Source organism: Jaculus jaculus, chromosome 12 (genome assembly GCF_020740685.1).
Source record: "Jaculus jaculus isolate mJacJac1 chromosome 12, mJacJac1.mat.Y.cur, whole genome shotgun sequence".
Classification (NCBI taxonomy): domain Eukaryota; kingdom Metazoa; phylum Chordata; class Mammalia; order Rodentia; family Dipodidae; genus Jaculus; species Jaculus jaculus.
In genome coordinates this window covers 8,369,340-8,391,663 of record NC_059113.1, presented here as the reverse complement: position 1 = coordinate 8,391,663, position 22,324 = coordinate 8,369,340, and the positions used below count along the sequence as shown (strand labels likewise).

General features: G+C 42.6%; 1 protein-coding gene across 1 annotated transcript; it reads right to left on the bottom strand.

Annotated features, from left to right (window-relative positions):
• Nucleotides 1–11,431: 11,431 nt before the first annotated feature.
• Nucleotides 11,432–19,933, bottom strand: LOC101615892 (arylamine N-acetyltransferase 2). The gene is made up of 2 exons (XM_004669697.3): nt 19,887–19,933; nt 11,432–12,401 (listed from the first exon to the last, which is right to left on the bottom strand). Exon 2 carries the CDS (start codon nt 12,387–12,389, stop codon nt 11,517–11,519), a length of 873 nt encoding a protein of 290 aa, XP_004669754.2. The 5' UTR covers nt 12,390–12,401; nt 19,887–19,933; the 3' UTR covers nt 11,432–11,516.
• Between the last annotated feature and the right edge of the window lie 2,391 nt (nt 19,934–22,324).

Here is a 22,324-nt window from a genome sequence, read left to right as displayed (position 1 = left end):
AAAGGGTGCTCTGCAGAGGACATGAAGCCTGCCCCGACAATCATGTGATAAAGGAATGAATGTGAGTCACGGATCCCAGCAATTACCTCCGCCGAAAAGCTGCCAGCTCGCAGAGGAGTGAGGAGCATGAAGATGTGAAATGTCTGATTTCTACACGAAAGACCTGCACGGTCACCCGGATCGACAACCTCCATACATCATCCATGGGCATAGCATTTATAGCGATGTGAGTGAGGAGCATGAAGATGTGAAATGTCTGATTTCTACACGAAAGACCTGCACGGTCACCCGGATCGACAACCTCCATACATCATCCATGGGCATAGCATTTATAGTGATGTGAGTGAGGAGCATGAAGATGTGAAATGTCTGATTTCTACACGAAAGACCTGCACGGTCACCCGGATAGACACCCTCCACACATCGTCCATGGGCATAGCATTTATAGAGATGGGTAGGGTTACCACCATCACAAGGAGACCAAAGAGCACAGACAAAGAGGTCAGAGCCGTCTCTTCTTTGGTCAGATGTGAGGTTCCTTCCTCGGTGGTCTCAGAGTCAGCTCCTCAGGTTTCCTGGGCCAGGTTTCTGCCTCCAGGAGCAGAGGGTCTGGCCACTGCGCTAGGGGCCCTGAGACTGAAGATGTCCCCATGGCGATCCTGGAGGACAGGGAAGGGAGCAGAGAGGGTCATTCTGTACCTGAAAGCTAGTGGAGTTTGGTTTGGCCTTCAGCTTACTGGGGATCCCTTTCTTCGTGTGGGTCTCCCTTTTGACATGGGTACATCGATATTTCCACTACGAATGCAGGAAACAGTTTTGATTGTGTGGGTTTAGAGCAGGAATGGAATTTTGCCTCAGGATGAGCCACACCTCCAATACCACCTAGATCTTACATGATATTTTCATGGCATTTCAGACTTCGCACTGACCAGGGAATGTGTTCATACTTTCATGGCTGTTAGAATATGGTGAATTCAGTTTATTAACAAGAAGGGCATGAATTATGGAGGCCAGAGGGCAGAATGTTTTGAGCTGGATTTTTGTCCTCCCACAAATCCATATATTGAAGTCCTGGGTTTGGGCTGGGTTTGCCTACCTTAAACTGTAATAAGATTTGAACTTTAAAGAGATAATGCAGGTGAAATGGGGTGATATTTCTAGATCATAATCCAAGATGACTCATGTCCTTAGAAGCAGAGATGAGGAGACAGATGACATCTACACTGAAAATGGCAGGGAGAAGGCAAAAGGAGGGAGACTTGTGTAAGCCAAGGGGAGAGGCCTCAGGAGAACTCAAACCTGCCAACGTGAGGGTTTTGGACTTCCAGCCTCTTTCTATTTCTTTTTGTTGTCCATTGTGTGGTATTTAGTCCTAGTAGGTGAATAAAGCCACTTAAATAATATAATAGAAAACTACCATTCATAATATCCGCCAGTCCTGGATCATCAGAACAGTGCTGTTGAGGACAGAAAACAGCTTATCATGAATACTGGGCCTCACATTGTCACTTAGGTTCTAACTGCTGTTTATTCATGAAAGAAACACATCAGCTTTTGCTTTTTTGTTTGTTTGTTTGTTTGTTTGTTTTATCCTTTCCCAGAGCTCCTCTCAGGGCCTTGCACACTGCTCTTACACTCCTGAAGTTGTCCTGTGGGAGGAACTACTGTGGTGTGTAGGTCCCTTATGCCTGGAATGTAGATTTTCCTAACATTTGGAAACAATAAGGTTGTTGGAGATTTTTCTCAGATCAAAGATAGCACAGCACAAAGGCATTTTTAAATTTTATTTATTTATTTGAGAGCAACAGACAGAGAGAGAGAAAGAGGCAGATAGAGAAAGAGCGAGAATGGGCGCGCCAGGGCCTCCAGCCACTGCAAACGAACTCCAGACGCGTGCGCCCCCTTGTGCATCTGGCTAACGTGGGTCCTGGGGAGTCGAGCCTTGAACCAGGGTCCTTAGGCTTCACAGCTTAACCACTAAGCCATCTCTCCAGCCCACAAGGCATTTTTGAAATTTCTGATAGGGAGTAGTTTGGTATAGAGGAGAGAAATACTCTTTTATCAGTATATATTTCTACATTTTTTTTTTTACGTGGGTCCCTGTTATTATTAATGCCTCATGGCCTGACTAGCAATGGAAAGATGAATCCCAGACTCCAGCATCCAGTTGACAAGAATTTAGCATCTCTTTATTCTCTATAAAGGAACAAGAAAATCAAGCAATTGAAACAGCAAACATTGAACTTCTTTCCTGTTCAGACCAGGAACTCAAAGGGATGAAGAGTTAGTGGCTCCCCACAGGGAAAATGTCAGGAGCTTGTAAGTCTGGGAAGAAAAGTGTGGCACTAGCTGTGAATTAGGTTTTAACCCTTTCTGGCTGGCCGGGGCTAAATAACTACATAACTTCGCATTCTCCTAGTTTAAGCAAGCCCCTTATTCATAGGTCAGGAAAGGGTACTTAGGTCTGCTGGGAAATCACCGGGCTCCCTTTCAGTTTGGGGTGTTGTTCACAGTTGTTTTTCAGTATTGGCTGATTAGACCACCTCATATATGAGATAGCTTTTAAGTTTCTATTGTTCCTAGGAAATTTTTGCTTTAAATGCAATGTCCTTTTCTTTTTAAATGTACATTGATGTGCGTGTGGGTGTATGCATGTGGAGGCCAGAGGACAGCCTCAAGTGTAATTTCTTGGGAATGCTGTGCTGTCCATCTTTTTTTTAGACAGGTTCGCTCATTGGCCTGGAGCTTGATTAGAGCTAGGCTGGCTGGCCAGTGAGCCCCAAGTTTCCTCCTGTCTCTACCTCCCAGAACTGGATTACAAATGCATGCACCTAGCATTGTTATGTGGGTTATGAGGCTTGAACTCAGCTCCTTATTCCTGTGAGGCTAACCCTCTTCTGACTGAGCTGTCTCCCCACTGTGTGCTCTCTCCCACTCTCACTGTCTCCTCACTGTGTGTTCTCTCCCATTCTGTCTCCCCACTGTGTGCTCTCTAACACTCTCACTGTCTCCCCACTGTGTGCTCTCTTCCACTCTCACTGTCTCCCAACTGTGTGCTCTCTCCCACTCTCACTGTCTCCCCACTGTGTGCTCTCTCCCACTCTCACTGTCTCCCCACTGTGTGCTCTCTTCCACTCTCACTGTCTCCCTACTGTGTGCTCTCTCCCATTCTCACTGTCACCCCACTGTGTGCTCTCTAACACTCTCACTGTCTCCCCACTGTGTGCTCTCTTCCACTCTCACTGTCTCCCCACTGTGTGCTCTCTTCCACTCTCACTGTCTCCCCACTGTGTGCTCTCTTCCACTCTCAATTTCACTCACCTAGCCATATGAGCCTAGTTCTTCACACTTACTTTTCTTCTGGTTTTGTGCTACATTTTAAATATATAAATGGAATCATGTATGTTTTTTTGTTGTTGTTTAGCTTTTTTCACTTAGTATAATGGTTTGAAATTTACCCATAGTTTGGCTAAAACACATTATTACTGTTAATTGACCAATGCTTATGAATCTAATGCATTGCTGGTATAATTATTTAAGGAAAATATATTCTTTATTTTTAATCCTTCAGTCAAGCCCAGAGCTGGATACATGGTTAGCACTCCATAAGTGCCAATCAACTGAATCCACTCACACACCCATGAGAGATGAAATAAAGCAGGCAAGTAAATAACACAGCAGGGAAGCTTCTGAAATAGCCATGCATATTAGGTGCAATTGGAACACAATAGAAACCAGCATTTCTGCCCGGAGGACCTGGAAAATATTTGATAGAAAATGCACATTTTTATAGAAATACAAAAATGACTTTGAATTTTTTAATTTCTATAGGCTGATACTCTCTGTCTTGGGATGTCAGAGGAACAAATTGGGGTCAGGAATGGTGAAAGTGCTAGCTAGGTGACTCAGGACGAATGGAGACGTTGGAGCGACATGTGGGGAAGTGAAGGGAAGGAGGATGAAAATGGCCATTGGGATCAGATCTAATTTCAGCTTCCCAACAGCTTGGCCTGTACAGATCCAGGGAGCTCAGAGGCCGCCTCCCTGTGAAGCGTTCTCTGAAGTGCCAGTCAGAATTAATCCCTTTTCCTTTTGGTCAAGAGATGGAATGAGTTGTGCTACAATATGCAGAAGAAAAAAAATAAGTTACATTTTTTTTTTTTTTAGACAGCTCAAAGCTGATGGTCTCCCCCACTCAGCTTCCTCCCAGCAGACTGTCTACAGACACAAATTCACTTTATTGTCAAGAAACTGGTTTCAGGGCTGGAGGATGGCTTAGTCATTAAGGCATTTGCCTGAAAACCCAAAAGACCCAAGTTCGATTCCCCAGGACCCACATTAGCCAGATGCACAGGGTGGTACATGCATCTGGTGTTTGTTTGCAATGGCTGGAGTCTCTGGCATGCCCATTCTCTCTCCCTCTTTGGTTCCCTCTCCCCTTATTTCTCTCTGTCAAATAAGTAAATAAATAAGTATAAGATATTAAAAAAAAATGGAGTCCCTTTCTTGGCCAGGTTGTTCCTTAATCCACATCTCCAGCTCATTTTTCCTGTCTCGTGGGGCATCACGGTGGAGGCATGGTACACTGGCACCACCACCTGCTTATTTCTGCTCATCTTCCTCAGCCAGCTGCATCTTCACCCCCCGTGACAGCTCTCCAACCCTTCCCTTGTATTTAATTCTTCTGCAACTGTTTGATACAAGGAAGCTATTTCTCCTTGACAGACTTGTGAAAATGTAGGGCTCCTGATCTGACCTGAACCATCTGGACTCCTGATCCAACCCGAACCATCTGAACTGATCTGACCCGAGCTGTGGAGGCAGAGTCCACATCTGGACCCCTGATCCGACCCAAGCCGTGTTGGCAGAATCCTCTTCTGGACTCTTTGCCCTCTTCTTCCCAAATTGAGAACGTGGAGGCTGGAGGTTCCGAGGTCAGGTTCAGGGTGGCCGATTCTATATCTTTGGACTCCAGTCTTGTACGTGGGATAATAAAATATTTATCTAAAACAGGGGGTCATGGCCAGGGTGAAGGAAAAGTGCTTGATGGACAAGCATAAAGACTTGAGTTCAGATTCCCCATGTTCACGTAAAAGGCAGACGATGCATGCCTGTAATCTGAGCACTTGAGTGGTGTAGACAGAGGAATCCCTGTGGCCTGCTTGCTAGTCTACTTGGTGGAGATGGTGATCTCTAGATTCAGTGAGAGAACTGTCTCAAAATTAATGTGGGGAATAATTGAGGAAGACCCTCAATATCAACCTCTAGCCTACACATCACACACACACACACACACACACACACACACACATACACACACACACACACACATTTGTACACAACTGTGCGCACATGTATAGGCACATGCACACCACACACACACGCACAAACATATAACAAAATGGAAAAATACCGAACTATTCTATGCTTTGGGGGGGGGGTCAAAGGTCAACTATTGGAGAGAGAGAGAGAGAGAGAGAGAGAGAGAAGCAATAGGCAACCCATAGTCCAACAGGTACGGCAATGTTCCCATGAAACTTTATTTACCTAAAGAGTTGCCGCCTGTGTGTGGCCACAGCCATAATTTGTCAAACTCTGTTTAAGTCACTATTACAACATTGTGTGATGTAATTTACTAAAGCTGCCAATAAAACAACAGCAGACTGCCTGTTTTAAGCAACAGAACGTTTTTTTTTTTCTTTCAATATTTCTGGAGGCCAGAAGCCCAAGGTGAAGATGACCCCAGACTCAAGTTTCTTTGAGGACTCTATCTTTGTCTAGATAGAAGACTTCTTGCTGTATTCTTACATGGTTTTTTCACTTTGTATATACACCTCTGTTGTCTATTTACTTTTTTTTTCCCCCTGAAGTTCTCCTTATAAAAACAGTCATCCTTGTGGCCTCATGTTAAAGGCACTAGCTCCAAATTCACTCACAGTCTGAGCTCTTGGGGGCTGGGCTACAACATATGAATTTGGAGGACTTAATTCAGTCTATGCCACAGTAAGTGATGTTAACTAAATGCTATTATTTACTAGCTGCTTTTCTTTGTGTTATTTATTCTCAGAGTCTTGATATTCCTATCTAGAATAAGTGGATAACTTTTTTTTTTTATCTGGGACAGACTTAGTGATTGTGTATGTAACTGAAGTAAATCTATTATTCAGGGACCAGATCAGTCCTTTGTTGGTTGTGTCCGCCATGGACCGGAAGGCAGTTAGCACGTACAAAGTCTGGAGGCATTAGGCAATAGACTTCCTCTGAGGACTTCTGATTTGTAGCAAGAGCTGGGGAGAAAGACATTATCAAAGGTTACTCTCACCACAGATAGAGAGATGAAGTTATATGTGTCTCTGAAGAAAGACATAGCTAAAAAGAAAGAGGGCCAGAGATGAAACACCCACTGCATCTATGGCCTAACTGGCTCAGCTGGTTCTTCATTATAAATAGTTTTGCTGGGTTTTAATGGAAGGAGAGAATAGGTGGGGAATGCCCACGTGGCAAGGCTTGAATAGCTGCCCCTGATTTCACATGGTTATGGAAAGGGATTAATGACATGCCCTGAACATCAGTGACTTCCTTGCAGAAAAGCTGGAAGGCTTTCCAGTGGAGGACTGGCACGTTGAGGAAGGTTAGAAGCATCAGTAGTACAGAAAATAGCAACAGCCAAGAGCCAGCATCAATTCCTATTGAAAATCCTGCCTGGCTGAGAAGCAAAGTAAGAAATGGACATTTTTATAAAGGGAACTTTTGTTAATATATTGTAAATCCTTTTACAAAAGCAGTGCTGAGGGTTGACTTCACGTGGAAGTGAAATTTGAGCATTAGAATATGGAGATATTGGCAAGGGAGAAGTAATTTCTTTTGGTACCTGCCTGGGCCACAAAATACATTTTCCTTTCAGGAAACACTGGAACAGTAAGATCTCTAAGAAGCACTTGGAATTCATATCTGTCCAGAATGACCAGTTCCCGAGTCTGAGCATTGGCTCATGCAGCGCGCTCCAAGGGAGAAGTTATGTGCTCAGAATTGGAATTTCATTTATGTGCACATTGCCAAAGCTGCTAATTCACTGGGTTGCATTTATTAAATACATAGTTGTTCCCTTTTATCTTCTTTAAAGGAAGCCACAGTTTAAAGGCATGAACTAATTGAATGTGAAGCCTCTGCCTGTGTGCTGGGGTTGGGCTAGGAAAGGACGGGGGGTGAAGACAGTGGACAAGAGTTGTAGATCTAAGCAATTCCTCATAGGTGATCAATGTAAATCATCACAGGGTCCCACTCATTAGTGACGGAGAAGATGACCAAAGCCTGGAAAATTAGTAGGACAAGCTAAGGAGATAGATTCTATGTTAAGGAGAAAGAGATCAAAACACACATTCAATACCCCATTCATAGATACGTGTTCTCTACCCCTTCAATGCAGCTCCATGGTGCACTTTCCAGAAGAGAGCAATGTGTGAACAGCCACACAATTGGCAGATACTAGTAAGTTCAGCACTCATGACTAGAGTATAATGACCACAAACATTCTGAAAGAAGAGCATTGAAGAATTATGAACAGGCAAAGTTGCTGTTTGTTACTAAATGTTTTTGTTGAGAATTTTTAATAGGTGAATATATTACAATTTGATCATAATGCCCTCCCATTACCCTATTTTGACACCCCCTCACTCCTATTATACTGAAACCCCTCCTTTTTCCAAGCAGTACCTCTTCTTTTTTGAGGTCTCATTCTCTCTCTCTCTCTCTTCCCTCTGTGTGTGTGTGTGTGTGTGTGTGTGTGTGTGTGTGTGTGTGTTTGTGTGTGTGTGTGTGTGTGCCTATCACTCTCATCCATGTCAAAATGTTGAAGAACTTAATACTTTACACGTCTTAAGGTGGAAGCAACCTCCACTACAAGGTCATCAATGTACCGCTCACGTCATGTCCAGACAACAGTGTCTTACAGTACTTGTCCCCATCCTCTGATGGCATTCTTGAGGATGACATCCAAGGGTGTCCTCTGGTTTCCCCAAGCCCTCACACACCCACATCCACACATGCATGACTGTGCACACACAAATATTCACACCCACACATACACACATAAAATATTTTGAAAGTTGATAGAGATGATAGCTTCACAATATTGGGAATTTTCTAAATACCATTAGATTCTGTAAAATAAATAAATAAATAATAGCTTTATGGAATGTGAATTTCATCTCAATTAAAAAATAAATTATAGGGGCTGGAGAGATAGGTGGCTTAGCAGTGAAGGCATTTGCCTGCAAAGCCAAAGGACCCCAGTTCAAATTCCCAGGAAATTCCCACATAAACCAGATGCACAAGGTGGTGCATGTGTCTGGCTTGGCTGTGGCTGGAGACCCTGATGTGCCCAGTCTCCCTATCTCTTCCTATCTCTGTCTTTCAAATAAATAGTGTGGTAGAAAATGAATTATAGGGTCTGGTAGAGGGCTCAGTTGATCAAGTACTTGCTGCCAAAGCATAAGGACCTGAGTTCAGATTCACAGCTCCCACCTAAGAAGTCAAAGTGGGGCTGGAGGGATGGCTTAGCGGTTAAGCGCTTGCCTGTGAAGCCTAAGGACCCCAGTTCAAGGCTTGATTCCCCAGGACCCACATAGCCAGATGCACAAGGGAGTGCATGCATCTGGAGTTCATTTGCAGTGGCTGGAGGCACTGGCACGCCCATTCTCTCTCTCTCTGCCTCTTTCTCTCTCTGTCACTCTCAAATAAATAAATAAAAATAAACAAAAAGAATTTTTAAAAAAGAAGACATCAAGGTGGCTAAACCTGCTGTAATCCCAGCTCTGGGAAGCTGAAGACAGGAGAAGCTGTGGGTTTGCTGTTAACTAGTCTAGCCAAACTGTTGAGCTCCAGGTTCAGTGAGAGAGCCTGTCTCCAATAAATAAATAAATAAATAAGTAAATGAGGTGGAGATGATTGAGACAAACACCTGACATGGACCTTTGTCTGCCACCACACATGCATATCCTTTTATGTATATCCACATACATGAACATGCACATACACGTGCATGCAAATTAAGTAAAGATTATAACAAATATTGCTCATGCTCTTGAGGCCCTCATGCCACAAGGGAGCCACAGCCACATAAAAGCAAGGTTCAGGCACTCCTACACCAGCCCCATTCCAACACTGCACAAGCCAGTAAAGATGCTCTCAGATAATTCTAGCAGAGAGGTAGCAACCCATTACCTCCCACAAGTAGACACCGGAGAACAAAGCGATGCCTTGTGTTCACTGAGACTCCAGACTCTAAAGGTCTTAAGCACAAGAAATGTTAAACAAAGCCGGGCATGGTGGTGCACGCCTTTAATCCCAGCAGAGGTAGGAGGATCGCCATGAGTTCAAGGTCACCCTGAGACTACATAATGAAGTCCAGGTAAGCCTGGGCTAGAATGAGACCCTACCTCAAAGAAACAAAAACAAAAACAACAACAACAACAACAAAAAAGAAATGTTAAATAACTAGATTTCAAGACAATTTTCTAAGGACAAGTACTAACTGGATTCACAATTTATTCTTGCTGTCTAGGTGAAGCTTCAACCAGTTCCCTTTCCCCACCTCCCCACTTCTAGCCTCTGACAGTCATCACACTCCTCTCCACTCAGGCACTTGATTATTTCGTGTTGCTCAGGCTCACGTCCAACACACCATGCAGCTCAGGCTGGCCTTGAACTCATGATCCTCCTGCCTACGCCTCCATAGTACTTGGGGTATAGGTGTGCACTATAATGACCTTATTTTTTTATTCTATTTAGTAGTAGTAGTAGTTGTTGTTGTTGTTGTTTTTGGATGGTCTCATTCTAGGCCAGGATGACCTGGAGTTCACTATGTATCCTCAGGGTGGCCTCAAACTCATGGAAATCCTCCTATCTTTGCCTCCTGAGTTCTAGGATTCAAGGTGTGCGCCACCATGTCTTCTTGACATGTTTTCAGATTTCAGGTGTTCTGTGCCTGGCTTATTTCACTCAGCAAATTCACCCATGCCATAGCAAAAGACTCAATTTTCAGCTTTGTAAAAGGTGAATAGCATTAAAGTGTGCATATACATTATGCATTTTCAAAGTCAGTTTTCCCAATTAATGGGCACTTTTTCTTCACCCTGGGACCTGAGCCCGTGGGACGATGCTTGAATACGTGCTCCCATAGACGCCGGGGCTCTATGAAAACTGAGTTTGTAGCTTCAGCAGGTAGCAGGCCAACTCCTGCTCCCAGGGGGCAGGGGCTTGTCACTGGGGCGTGACACTGGGCGTGGAGCAAGCTGTGCTAAGGGACTCCTGCTTGCTATAGCCACTTCCTTCTTCCTGAGGTTTGCTGGCTGCTGGTGGTTTTTCTCTCTGCCTAGATCTGTGAAAGGGGGCCAGCTCCTTCCACCACCGGTGGAGGTGGAACTCCCTCTGGATATGTGATCTTAAACAAATCCCTCCCTCCCTATAAAACTGTGTTCGGTTGGATGTCCATTCCAGAACTGTGGAGCTGTCTACACCACCCACAGCGTGGCTCCTCCACTTCACCTTAAATGACTCTAGAAACACCCTCACAGACATGTGTCTCCTAGATCATTCTTGATAGTTAAGCTGGCAATTAAGATTAGCCATTACGTCTGAGCAATGAACAGAATGGGAGGAAATGCCTTTATAGAACATTAACACCATCACACTTTAACACCGTCGTACAAAAAACGAATTCACATTAAATTGGCCTGGAAAGAATGAATACACTTCTTAGAAAATAAGCATTCCTGTGATACATATTTCATCATTTACAACAACTACTTTTAGAAGTACATTATTTAAATCTGGAAGCTGAGAATTCAAAATATCAGGATACCCATAAGAAAAATGGTATATAAAGAACAACAGCTATAAAAGCGATCCTGGAAAAAATATTAGTGGTGTGATTCTTACTGTCAATCACTGCTACAGTGGGGCGGTTTCCATCTTATTTTGAGGACCATGAGGTTATCTGCAGCCCGTATTGTGCATCTTCTTTGTTGTATACAATCCAAATTTATATAGGTGGTGGTATTTTGTAAAAATTAGATTTCAGCTATAAGCTCATTAAATTTAATGGAAATAATTATGTCATTATTCTCTATACTGAAATGCTATTATAAATTCTATAGGATTTCAACAATAACCACCAATATTGGATTATTCTCACTAATCAGTATTTTGCTATTAAAACCATAGTATCATTATGCCACGTCTTTGAATGACTAATTTTTGAAAGGTCTGTGGCTATGTTTCATTAAAAAGTCATTAAAAAGTGTTGACATTTTTTTGTGGGGGAAATGAAATATGACTAGGATTTTCTTCAATGAAATGTAGGAGTACAGAAGCTATAATAAATAGTTGGTCACTGGCAAGATGAGTAATGAAGACACAAAGACTCATTTGATTATTTGTACTTTGTATATATTTGAAAATTTCATCACAAAAAGTTTTAGTATATGCAGTGATGCAGAAGACCATTGTGGCTTACTCTAAATAGTAAAAAACCGATCACCATGTTTGGGTACAAGTTTTCTGTCCAAAGAAATACCAAATATGGTTTTCAGCACTTCTTCTATTTCTTCCTCATTCAATGTCTTGAACTCTACCAGATCTACATTGTCCTTATAACTGAATCTTCTATAGGTGAGAGTAGAGCCCACTAAACAGTGGACCCCTTCTTGGGTCTGCAAGGAACAAAATGATTTACTTGTAAACACAGAAGCTGGAGATGTCTGAAGGAATATATTCATAGCCTCAAAATCTTCAATCGTCCGAGCATCGAGCGTAAAGGAGTAGATTTTTCGGAATCTGTTCTTCTCAAGGAGATCAGAGTTGATAAACTCTTGGTTTGGAATGTGCTGCTCTCTTCTGATTTGGTCCAGGTACCAGGTTCCATTCTCTTCCGTCAGGCGGAAGGTGGCAGGCACCTGAGGATGATCCTTACCAGAGATCAATTCCAGAGGTTCCCACATCTGGTAGGAGCGTCCAAACCCAGCATCAACAATGTAGCTCTTGCCACTGATGGTCACCTGTACTAAAAGGTGAATCATACCATTGCTATATTTATTAGCTGGAGTATTAAAGACATAGCCTCCTAACATTGTGGCCTCAAAACCCATTGTGGTCAGAGCCCAGTATAGAAGATAATTAACCTGGAGACACCACCCACCCCGCTTCCTCCTCACAACTTGGTCAAAAATGGCCTGTAAGTCTAACTCCATGGATTCACCAGAGTGGATGTTAAGGTTCTCAAAGGGAATGGCTCGGATCTGGTGCTGAAGAATGTCCGTTAATGTTTCCAAGTCCAACTTGTTCTTAGAGTTCTTATAGCCAATTCTTTCAAAATAGGCTTCGATGTCCATGGTCCCCTGATCCTAGGAAAACAAAATAAAAACAAGTACAACTGTTTTGCCTGTGGATATTCTGGAGTGAGCTAAGTTATAGTAAAGTGCATTTTCCAAACATAAACACAAAGAATGCTTACACATATCTATAATAGTTGTTTTGCTGCCATTGTATGAAATGATTTACAGTCACATGTCCATAATAGTTTGACAAGTACTATTTAGTCTCAATGACTGCAAAAAGGTCACTTTTTTTCTCTTTTCCTTCATTTTTTTAGGCATTATAAAATTGAAATTCATACCAAATGGTGAGCCAAGAAATAAGTAAGTTCGGTGTAGGATGTTCTGTTCTCTTAGTATTTATATACTAAATATAGATATTAAGTAAGGAGCCAAAGAGGGATAAATAAAAATGAGGTTCTAATTAGTTCCCATTAAAATTGGCTTCTGACTTATGCAATATAATTCATGGTCATCACAGCAGGTGATCTTCTTTAGCTAAACCATATACAAAAATCTGCATTTGCAGACATATATTTATTCCCTCACGAATTAACTTCTTCAAAAAATAGTTTACTGGGTTGTAGATATAACATACTGATATAATATCTCTTTTTTGAGGTGTTTGTAAATTTTTGTATTAGAACCCAAAGGGACATGGTAGTGACAAAGATATCAATAGAAAGAAAGCAAGATTTCTAACCTCTTAACATTATTTTAAATTTGCTTGTGAACCTATATCACAAGTTAAATAAAGATTTGACTCTTTTCCCTATATTCCTAATAGTTGAAAAAAAAATCCCACTTAGACATTTTTTCATGGAGAAAGTCATATACACACTTATCTTAAACTCAGCACATGCTTTATCCTCTGACCCAAGATGTATAAACAGACCAAGTCTATGTGACCCACCGGAACCTTCTGGAAATTTCTGGAAAACCATTATCTCACACAAGGTAGACTGAGCTCACCTTGGCTTAGATGGTGGTGTAATTGACTTCCTTCTATTGTCAAGTGGCCCAAAGTGGTTTTATAGTCATCTCTTGTGATCCTGTGGCAGGTTGCTGTGCAAGATATTATGGTGGCTTGGTGACAGGTTTGTGACAACCTACCTATCTTTGAGGTCAACTGTCAAACATGTACCAAATGGAAGCATTCAGTAGGTAAGCCAGGCCCCATCCTAGACTGAAAGGACTGTAGCCATTCAAGTTCAGAGGCACACAGGGCGCAGGAGATGGCCCTCTGGGCACTTGTGCATCATCGTCATATTCTCCATGAAGTCTGGCTACTCGGTGTGCACGCGCACACACACCCCTACACACACAGTACACTCTTCCTTCTACGCCTTACATTTCAACGAGGGTTAGAATGACACAGAACAAATCGAGCAACTGAATGCAACATGTAAACTGTGAGCCTGTGGTAAGTGCCTTGGGGAAACTAAGGGGATGAGAGATGATGGTGAGGGAGCAGGGAGAAGTTCAAGGTCTCCTCAGTAATTAGAGATAGCACCACAAGGCCTTGATAGGTCCAGAGGATGAGCTCCAGGAACATGCTCAGCTCGCCATCAAAACTCCCCTTTGGTAGTCATTGTGTTTCTTCCCATCTAACTCTATTAATATCTTCTCATAACATTTAGGCAAGCACTAAGCTTCTCACAGACCCAGAGAAAATAAATGAATTTAGTTTGGCCACTCCAACCCCTGATTGGCTCCTTACCAAGCATTTTTACCCAATATATAAGAAAGGGAGTAGAATGCTAATTCAAAATGATGAGATAGTTTACATATGTCTGGCCATTGCTTATACCAACATCCCTTTTGTTTCATTTAATGTCTGCAGTTGATCTTCATGTGTTTGTCCAGCCTCCTCTGTGTTTAACTATCTCTCATTCCTTGCCTCCTTACCCCGGCCATCCCTATATCTTTTTTGCCTTTTTTTTTTTAAATGATAAGCAAATGAGTTTGAACTTGATAATTGCAGTTAATTACCATTTAGTCAGTTTTGTGAGGGGCCTCAATTGTAGCAATATGTTGTGACCAAATCATACATCAGTATTCTGTGACTAAACTTATTTTAATTTTGTATTACTAAAGCTGGGGTTCAAGGTGAATTGCTAAAAAGTAGTTGTTCAGGAAAAAGCGGAGTGAAAACACTCAGTATTGCATGCTGGTTCACAGCATCTCAGTGAAGGGACAGAGCCCTTCTTTGTGGCCTGATTATCAATATAATAGAAGACTTAAAGGTAGTGGAGTGAATCCCCTTAAATACCCCACTGAGAACTCCGAGAAAGGTTCTTTTTACCTGTCTGAGTTGAAAGTATGATCATAAACTTAGAATATTTATTTTTCCAAGTACAAACTCTAAAAATGAAAGAGAGCTTAAAAGTTTTCCTAATGTGACTTCTCTCAAAAACAAAAGTGTAGTTGTCTGGACCATAAACTATCCCTGAATATCACAGAGAATGGGGTCGCATAGAAAAGTGAGCACCTTGGTTGAATAGGGAAGTTTATAGAAAGGATAAAAATAGGACACGGGCTCCAAGCCTGGGAGCTCTGGCAGTACTTGAAAGTTCTCACAAGCAAGAGACCCAGAAGCAGTCAACCAAGTGACTCACTAGCATGGGAACAGCAAGGAAGGGTTAACCCTGTGCCATGCCCTTATATTTCTCCCTAAATGCATACCTAACCATAGGTAGTGCTATATGCAGGGGCAACAGCTGGTCTTCCTTTAGATAACAACTGAAATGGGGAGTTTAAGAGAAGGCAAATAAAATAATGACCTTACTGTTGGTGTCACCAGAAAGATAAATAACATATATATATATAGAAAACATGTCATCTAAGAGTCTACTATCATATTCAATTCCCTTCGTTTCTGAAAATATAGAGCCCAAGTACAACCCCTGCTGGACATTTCCACCAGCCAGAAATAGGTTCAGGGAAGAAAACATTAATGGTAGAGAAAGCACTACATATAAATTCACATATTGTGAAAACAAATGACAAGTCGTTAGGAGGTTGGTATTAGGGACAAGATATAACATGCATGCCTAACAGATCCAATAGAAAAAAAAAAAAAGTTCTTTCCAGGAACTTGACAATATAAGATGAGTAAAATGGAGCTAAGCAACAAATAAGATGAATCAATGTCATTTATGTGAAGACAGATTTCAAGTTAGAAGCTAAGTAAGGACATGGAGATAATGCACAATAGATGATACGCAGTTCTCTATGGATACTATAGTACTTTGAATGTAAAAATGCCTCCCATAAAATCATGCATTTGAATTCTTAATCTGGTGCTATTACGGAAGGGTGTAGAGCCTTTAGGAGGTGGAACTTTATTGAAGGAAGTGTGTTGCTGGAGGTGAGTCTTGAGGGTTACACTCTGCCCCTGCTCGCTGTCTTCTCTCTGCTGGTGTGATGACATCACAACAGGTTCCTGCAGTGCTTTCCTACCATGAGGGACTCTGCCGTCAGAACCAGAAGCGTGAATAATAAGCTAATAAGCTCTTTTCCTCCTTAAGCTGGTTCTGGTCAGGTATTTTGTCTTAGCAATGAGAACATGACGGATACAGATACATCATAGTTCCTTATTCACAGTAACAGTTTGACATTTAGAGTAAAGATCATGACAAGACACAGCCGTGCCAAAGGCAGCTAAAAGCTGACAGACGTAATACACATGCAAAGTCATCAATGTCAATGGACTTAATGCTTCTGAAGAGGAAAATACAAAATTTACATATATACATATCAAATCATGTTCCAAAAATGAAGCAGAAATCACATCTAAAAACAAGAAAGACAATATTATAGGAAAACTTGATTGTGCATTCACAACATTCAAATATATTCTTGTCAAATTACTGAAATCTGAAATGAAAGAGAACTATTCAAGCACCTGGTAGAGAAAAAAAAAAAGAATGCCACTAAGGAAGAAAATATCAACCCGACAACAGAATATTCCACAGAAATAGAGAAAGGTGAAATGATGTAACTATGTCTATAAAGGATTGAAGGTACATGCTATCCTTGAACATATCATTCTTGCTAGCATTTCATTGAATCAGAAAACAGAACACGTACAACCTCCAACATGCAAGAATTTGAGAAATGCAGCTGCTGTAAGCTATTCCGATGAAGCACTCACCCTTCATTGGCCAATGAGGATGCAAGTCCAAAGGGAAACTGATAGGTACAGAGAGAACAAGGCGGGCTTCTACAAGCCCTGGCTCCTGCTAACACAGAATGCAGAATAGGAAAAGGATGGACACTACAGTTACTGAACAAGCTGCCTTGTCTTATAAAATAGCCATAAGGAAAAAATTAAATCCAAATATTGAACAATGATCCGAATTAGGAAGACCTGATCCAGTACTACCAACACTGAACCATCAAAAGCACAGGGATGAGCCGGGCGTGGTGGCGCACGCCTTTAATCCCAGCACTCGGGAGGCAGAGGTAGGAGGACTACAGTGAGTTCAAGGCCACCCTGAGACTACATAGTTAATTCCAGGTCAGCCTGGGTCAGAGTGAGACCCTACCTCAAAAAACAAACAAACAAAAAAGCCTAGGGATGTTCAACGTTTGGATAGATGGGTGTACACACAATAGTTCCTGAGTTAGGCACCACCAGGCCCCAAGCAGTCTGGTGCTCCGGTAGGGCTGTGGCTAGAGAAAACGTTCATAAGAATTTCCCAGACAGAGAAAAGACTATGTTGTATTATTCATTAATGTGGAAAGTCCTTAGACTTAGAGGTTACTTAGCAACTCCTGAGCAGTCATGTTGCTAGTTTCCTTTTACTGCTTACGTTGGGGACCCAAAGTACTAGAGTCATACAACCCCATAGTTAGCAAAATTTGATAACATGATGGTTATTGTTTTGTTGCCATGACAAAAAAAGAAAATCAACACACAGTAAGAAAATCAACTTAGAGGTTTATTATGACTCACTGTTGCTCTAAGGTTTCTGTCCCTGATTGGATGTCTCCATTACTATGGGCCTCAACGGAAACAGAGATGCTATGGGGGCAGGGGGCCCTGGGACAGCAGACAATCACCTGATACTGGCCAAGAAAGAAAGAAAGGAAAAGAAACAGAGAAGGGGTGAGAGGAAGATACACCTGTCATTAGCACACCCCCAGTGAGCTGCTTCCTCCATAGGCCCTCTCCTAATAACCCACACAACTATGAACTCACCAATGGGTTAACACACTGGTGACACAAATAATTTGTAAGCCACCAGCTGGGGACCGAGTTTTCAGCATGCGAGCCAACAGTTCATATGCAAACAATAATAGTGAACTAATACTAAATTGATAAAAATTATGGAAATGAAAGGTAGGTGAAACAAAACAGGGAAAGAGAGAAAAAAAAAAAACCCTCGAAGGAAATGGAATATTCCCTATGTAAAATAATAAAAATAAATAAGTTTAAGAAAATAGATCAGGACTCACATGTCCCTGGTAGCAGAAATCTGCGTGCTAGGGCCTAAAGTTGGAAGTTGAATTTAAAAAGAAAGAAAGGAGGGAAGGAAGGAAGAAAGGGAAGGGAAGGGAAGAAAGAAAGAAAGAAAGAAAGAAAGAAAGAAAGAAAGAAAGAAAATCAAGTCTGTGAAGCGGTACATTTGAACAATCACGCACAAATAAACTACCACACACATGAAAGTCTTGCTGTTTTATTCAGATCACAAGACTATTTACTTTGTCAAGTGAGCAATATGTGGTAGTTGGATCAACTGATGTGACCTGCAATTCAGCAGCATGGCATGTCAATCACAGATCCCCGCGTTGGATATAGTCCAGAAGCACAGTTGGTATGCTGAGCTCTTGCTAAACTCCCAGTCCTTAGGACCTTTGCATCTCTTGTTTCCAACAGGGACTTTCAAGCATTTTAGCAAAACAAACCCTTATTTGTGCCCTAAATGAAGTTATAAGCAAGAGCCCAACACAGAAGAAATATGAGCTGGGGAGATGGCTTAGTGGTTACAGGTGCTTGCAAAGCCCACCTGCCCAGGGTTCAGTTCCCCAGTACCCATCAAAAGCCAGATGTGCAAGGTGGTGTATGGTCTAGAGTTCATTTGCAGTGGCAACAGGCCTGTATGCATGTGTGTTTTCTCTCTCTCTCTCTCTCTCTCTCTCTCTTGCAAATAAATAATTATTTTATAAGAAAAACAACAGAGCAGATCAATCCACAGGGAGAATGCTGTGATCTCTCACTCCCTCAGATGAGAAGCAGGACAGAGCAGGGTTACTGTACCTACCACATGGATTTCTGGCAATTTGAACAGAAGAATTAATAAGAAAGCCTAATGAATTGCTTCTACCTCTGGAAGTTTAGTTTGTCTTCTATCCTTTGTTTTGTTTATTATTATTATTTTCATTTCTGCTTCATGAACTGCGGAACATCAAAGTGTATCATTATACCCAGCCCTTTGACTATCTAGATGGGAAAGGACTTGACTTGCTGGACTGGCGATATGCAAAGAGCATTAGCTAGAAACCTTAGGTGACAGAAAACCTGGATGGCAGCTGTGTCTTCCAGGAAAAGCCTCCAAAGATATGAGGCTCTCTGCGAGTCTAGGAAAAGAATCTGTAAAGGGGAAATAGTGGCTGCAGGGGAAGATGGTGAAACCCAAACAAAGCCAGTCTCTGGCAGGAAGTGGGAGAAAGTGAAGTTTCTTTGGAGGGACAGGGTGGAGTCAGCTATTTTGAGGCTGTAAACAGGCAGGCTTAGGTAAAAGATAGCATGGTTTATCAGAAAGGAGTTCAAGGAGGTTCTGTGAGTGGCGGCCTGCCTGGGGACCACGGCAGAGCCTAGAGCCTCAGAGAGTCTACGGGCACCCAGGCTCACGGGGCTCTTTGCCTAGACAGACATCTCACTGTTAAGGAACTCTGTAGTGTGTGTTCAGGTGAGTTGCCCTGCTCTGAGCACATTTATTAAGAATAGTTAATATAGTTTTTTTTTTTTACATTCCTATGTACTTTCATTATAAATAGAAGCACTGCAAATATAAAATGTGATTTTTGTGTGCATCGGTGCGTGTGTGTGTGTGTGTGTGTGTGTGTGTGTGTGTATGTGACAACTCACCAGTCCCTCTTCAAGCATAATGAAATTTTCACCAAGTTTAGTAAGTTTTGGAGACATCACAATTATTGCTATTATTATTATTTGGCACCATTGTTGAAAGTATCCAAGATGGAAATCCAGGGGAGGACAGAGCTACAAGTCTTTTAAGTAGGCACCGTTATTAGCTCCTATGTTACTGTTAAGTCAAGGATTTGAGAGAAGCTGAATGACTCCTTCAAGCTCTCGGTGGTGTCAGGGTTCAGGTTTACAGCATTGTTTTCCAAGTGCTAAGTGCCACGCAAACTTTCTTAATAGCCTTAGAACTTAGAAATCCAGGCTTGTGGTAGAATCCTGTCTCCTGACCTTCCTTTTTTTTTTTTTTTTTTTTGAAACAGAATGAAACCCCAAGTCCAAAGTCAGCCGCGAAAAGTTCCACTTACCCTTTCCTTAGGGACCCAGCCACGGGGAAGGCAGCCGCGCTGGGAGCTGTGCCGAGCCGGCGCATCATTGGCTGTCCGCAGGGCCCTGCCCCCGGCCGACCAGACTCGCCCCGGGCATCGCTGGGAAATGTAGTGCAGGCACCACTTAACCCTGGGCATCTCTCGCTCAAGTTCTTACCATTGAAGATGTGGTAAGAATCATGTTAGGTGGTGATGTCTGTGTGGCGGGGAGAGGGACGCATTCCCACATAGGTTCTGGCCTCTGGGAGCGTGCAGCCAGGCATCTGGGAAGGACAGAGTTTGAAGGAGATCCAGACAAATAAGATGCAGTACTTTAGGGAGGAAAAAGAGGTTGTGATATTTTACTCACACCCCCAGTTCGTGACACACTCTTTTCACCAATGCTTCTGTCCTCTCTCTCTTCTCTCATCCTTACCCCCTTTTTACCTCTTTACCCAAAGGCAAGGTGTGTGTGTGTGTGTGTGTGTGTGTGTGTGTGTGTGTGATGCGTGTCATCCACATGCTGTGAGCATGACAGGTGTCAAATGCCTGTCTTTCTGCCGCTGTTAATCTTCATGAATGACATTGCTCTATGACTTGCTCCCTTCCTATGCGTTTCCCTCCCCGTCACACCTTAAACAGTCTTTGCCGTGTGCTATCCCCTCGGAACCGGCTGCTCTAGTCCATCCCTCATGCCTCACAATCCGGGACTCTCCTACCTCTCGGCTTCCTGGAGGCCTGTGCCTGGCAAGCAGAGTAGACCTGCAACTTTCCGTCCTCCGCCCAGCCACTCAGCAGAGAGTGGAGTTGTAGGGGACACATCTCCGTCTCCTGTTTGCTCAGCCAGGGTTAGCACAGGGCTGCTCCTGGCTCCCTTGGACGTGATTAGACTTCCCTTGTGCGCAGGCTACCTGCTAGTAAGGCAACCTTTCTTGGGTCGAAGCTGCCTGTGCGTCTCTGATCCTTTCTTCTTCCTGAGGCTTGATCTCTCGCGCACCTGTCTCAGGAACAGTCGCTGTCACCAGTACTTCTTGTCTGTTTATAGTGCTGCGAAAATATCTATGTGGCAACATCCACCCACAATCCTAGCAGTTGGGACTTGGAGGTAGGAGGGTCAGGAGTTCAAGCTCCGCCCCTAGCTATTAGGGAGTTCCAAGTCAGCCTGGGTTACAGGCCTTTCTGAAACAAAATAAAGCACCCGTGGAGAGGGGGGGTATAATATACTCCCTTCTGATATTCTAGCCCGGATTTTGTTCTTGAGTATGAACATTACTAGTTGAAGACAGGTCACTTGGAATATTCAAGATAAACTAAAATTCCTGATACTGGAATCCACAATTACAAAACATGGAGTGTGGATCAGTAAAGATTCGGATTCTAATGCTCAGGCTGTACACTTAGGTCCTTGGCACCCATTATCAATATTTCATCAAACATGCAGTATGCAGATGGCAATGTGAACAGTAGTATAGGCAGGAGTGAAGTCTGAAAGATAGAAGGACCTAGAAATATTTATCATTATTTATTTATCTAGTAATCCTTTTTGTATGTGTATGGTGGTCCGAGAAATCAAACCCAGGAGCCCATGCATGCTGGATAAGTACTCAAACACTAGACGCCAATCCTTCGCCCTTGCCCACTGCTCTTAGCTCGATTTTGTGGCCTTTCGGTCTTATGTTGAATATTCAAGTGTTAAGCTCATTTTATCATGATAACTCATATCCATAAGCTTACCTAGTAATTCTTAGGGTTATTCACATATTTTGAGGGCTGGGAAGATGGCTCAGCTATTAAAGACACTTGTTAGAAAAAACAGTCAGCCTGGATTAAACTCTCAAGCTGCCCACATAAGCTAAGACACAAACAGTACTGTAAGCATCTATTTGTTTGCAAAGGCAAGAGGCCCTGGCACACCCACATATGCACACACGCACACATAAATAAATAACAAGAAAACACAGTTTGAAATTTTTATTTACTGATTTGAGAGAGGGAGAGAGAGAGAGAGATGGAGAGAAAATAAGCATGCCAGGGTCTACAGACACTGCAAACAAATTCCAGATGCATGAGCCACCTTGTGCATCTGGCTTATGTGGGTCCTGGGGAGTCAAACCTGGGTTGTTGGCTTTGCAGGGTAAGCCATCTCTCCAGCCAAGAAAACACATTTTTTAAAAATATTTTTTGTTCATTATTTATTTATTTATTTGAGAGCGGCAGACACAGAGAGAAAGACAGATAGAGAGAGAGAATGGGCACGCCAGGGCTTCCAGCCACTGCAAACGAACTCCAGACACGTGCACCCCCTTGTGCATCTGGCTAACATGGGACCTGGGGAACTGAGCCTCGAACCGGGGTCCTTAGGCTTCACAGGCAAGCGTTTAACCGCTAAGCCATCTCTCCAGCCTGAGAAAACACATTTTTAAAGGTAAAGCGCACAA

Coding starts and splice junctions, on each gene's coding strand:
- LOC101615892 (XM_004669697.3), bottom strand. CDS start 12,389: ATGGACATCGAAGCCTATTTTGAAAGAATTGGCTATAAGAACTCTAAG.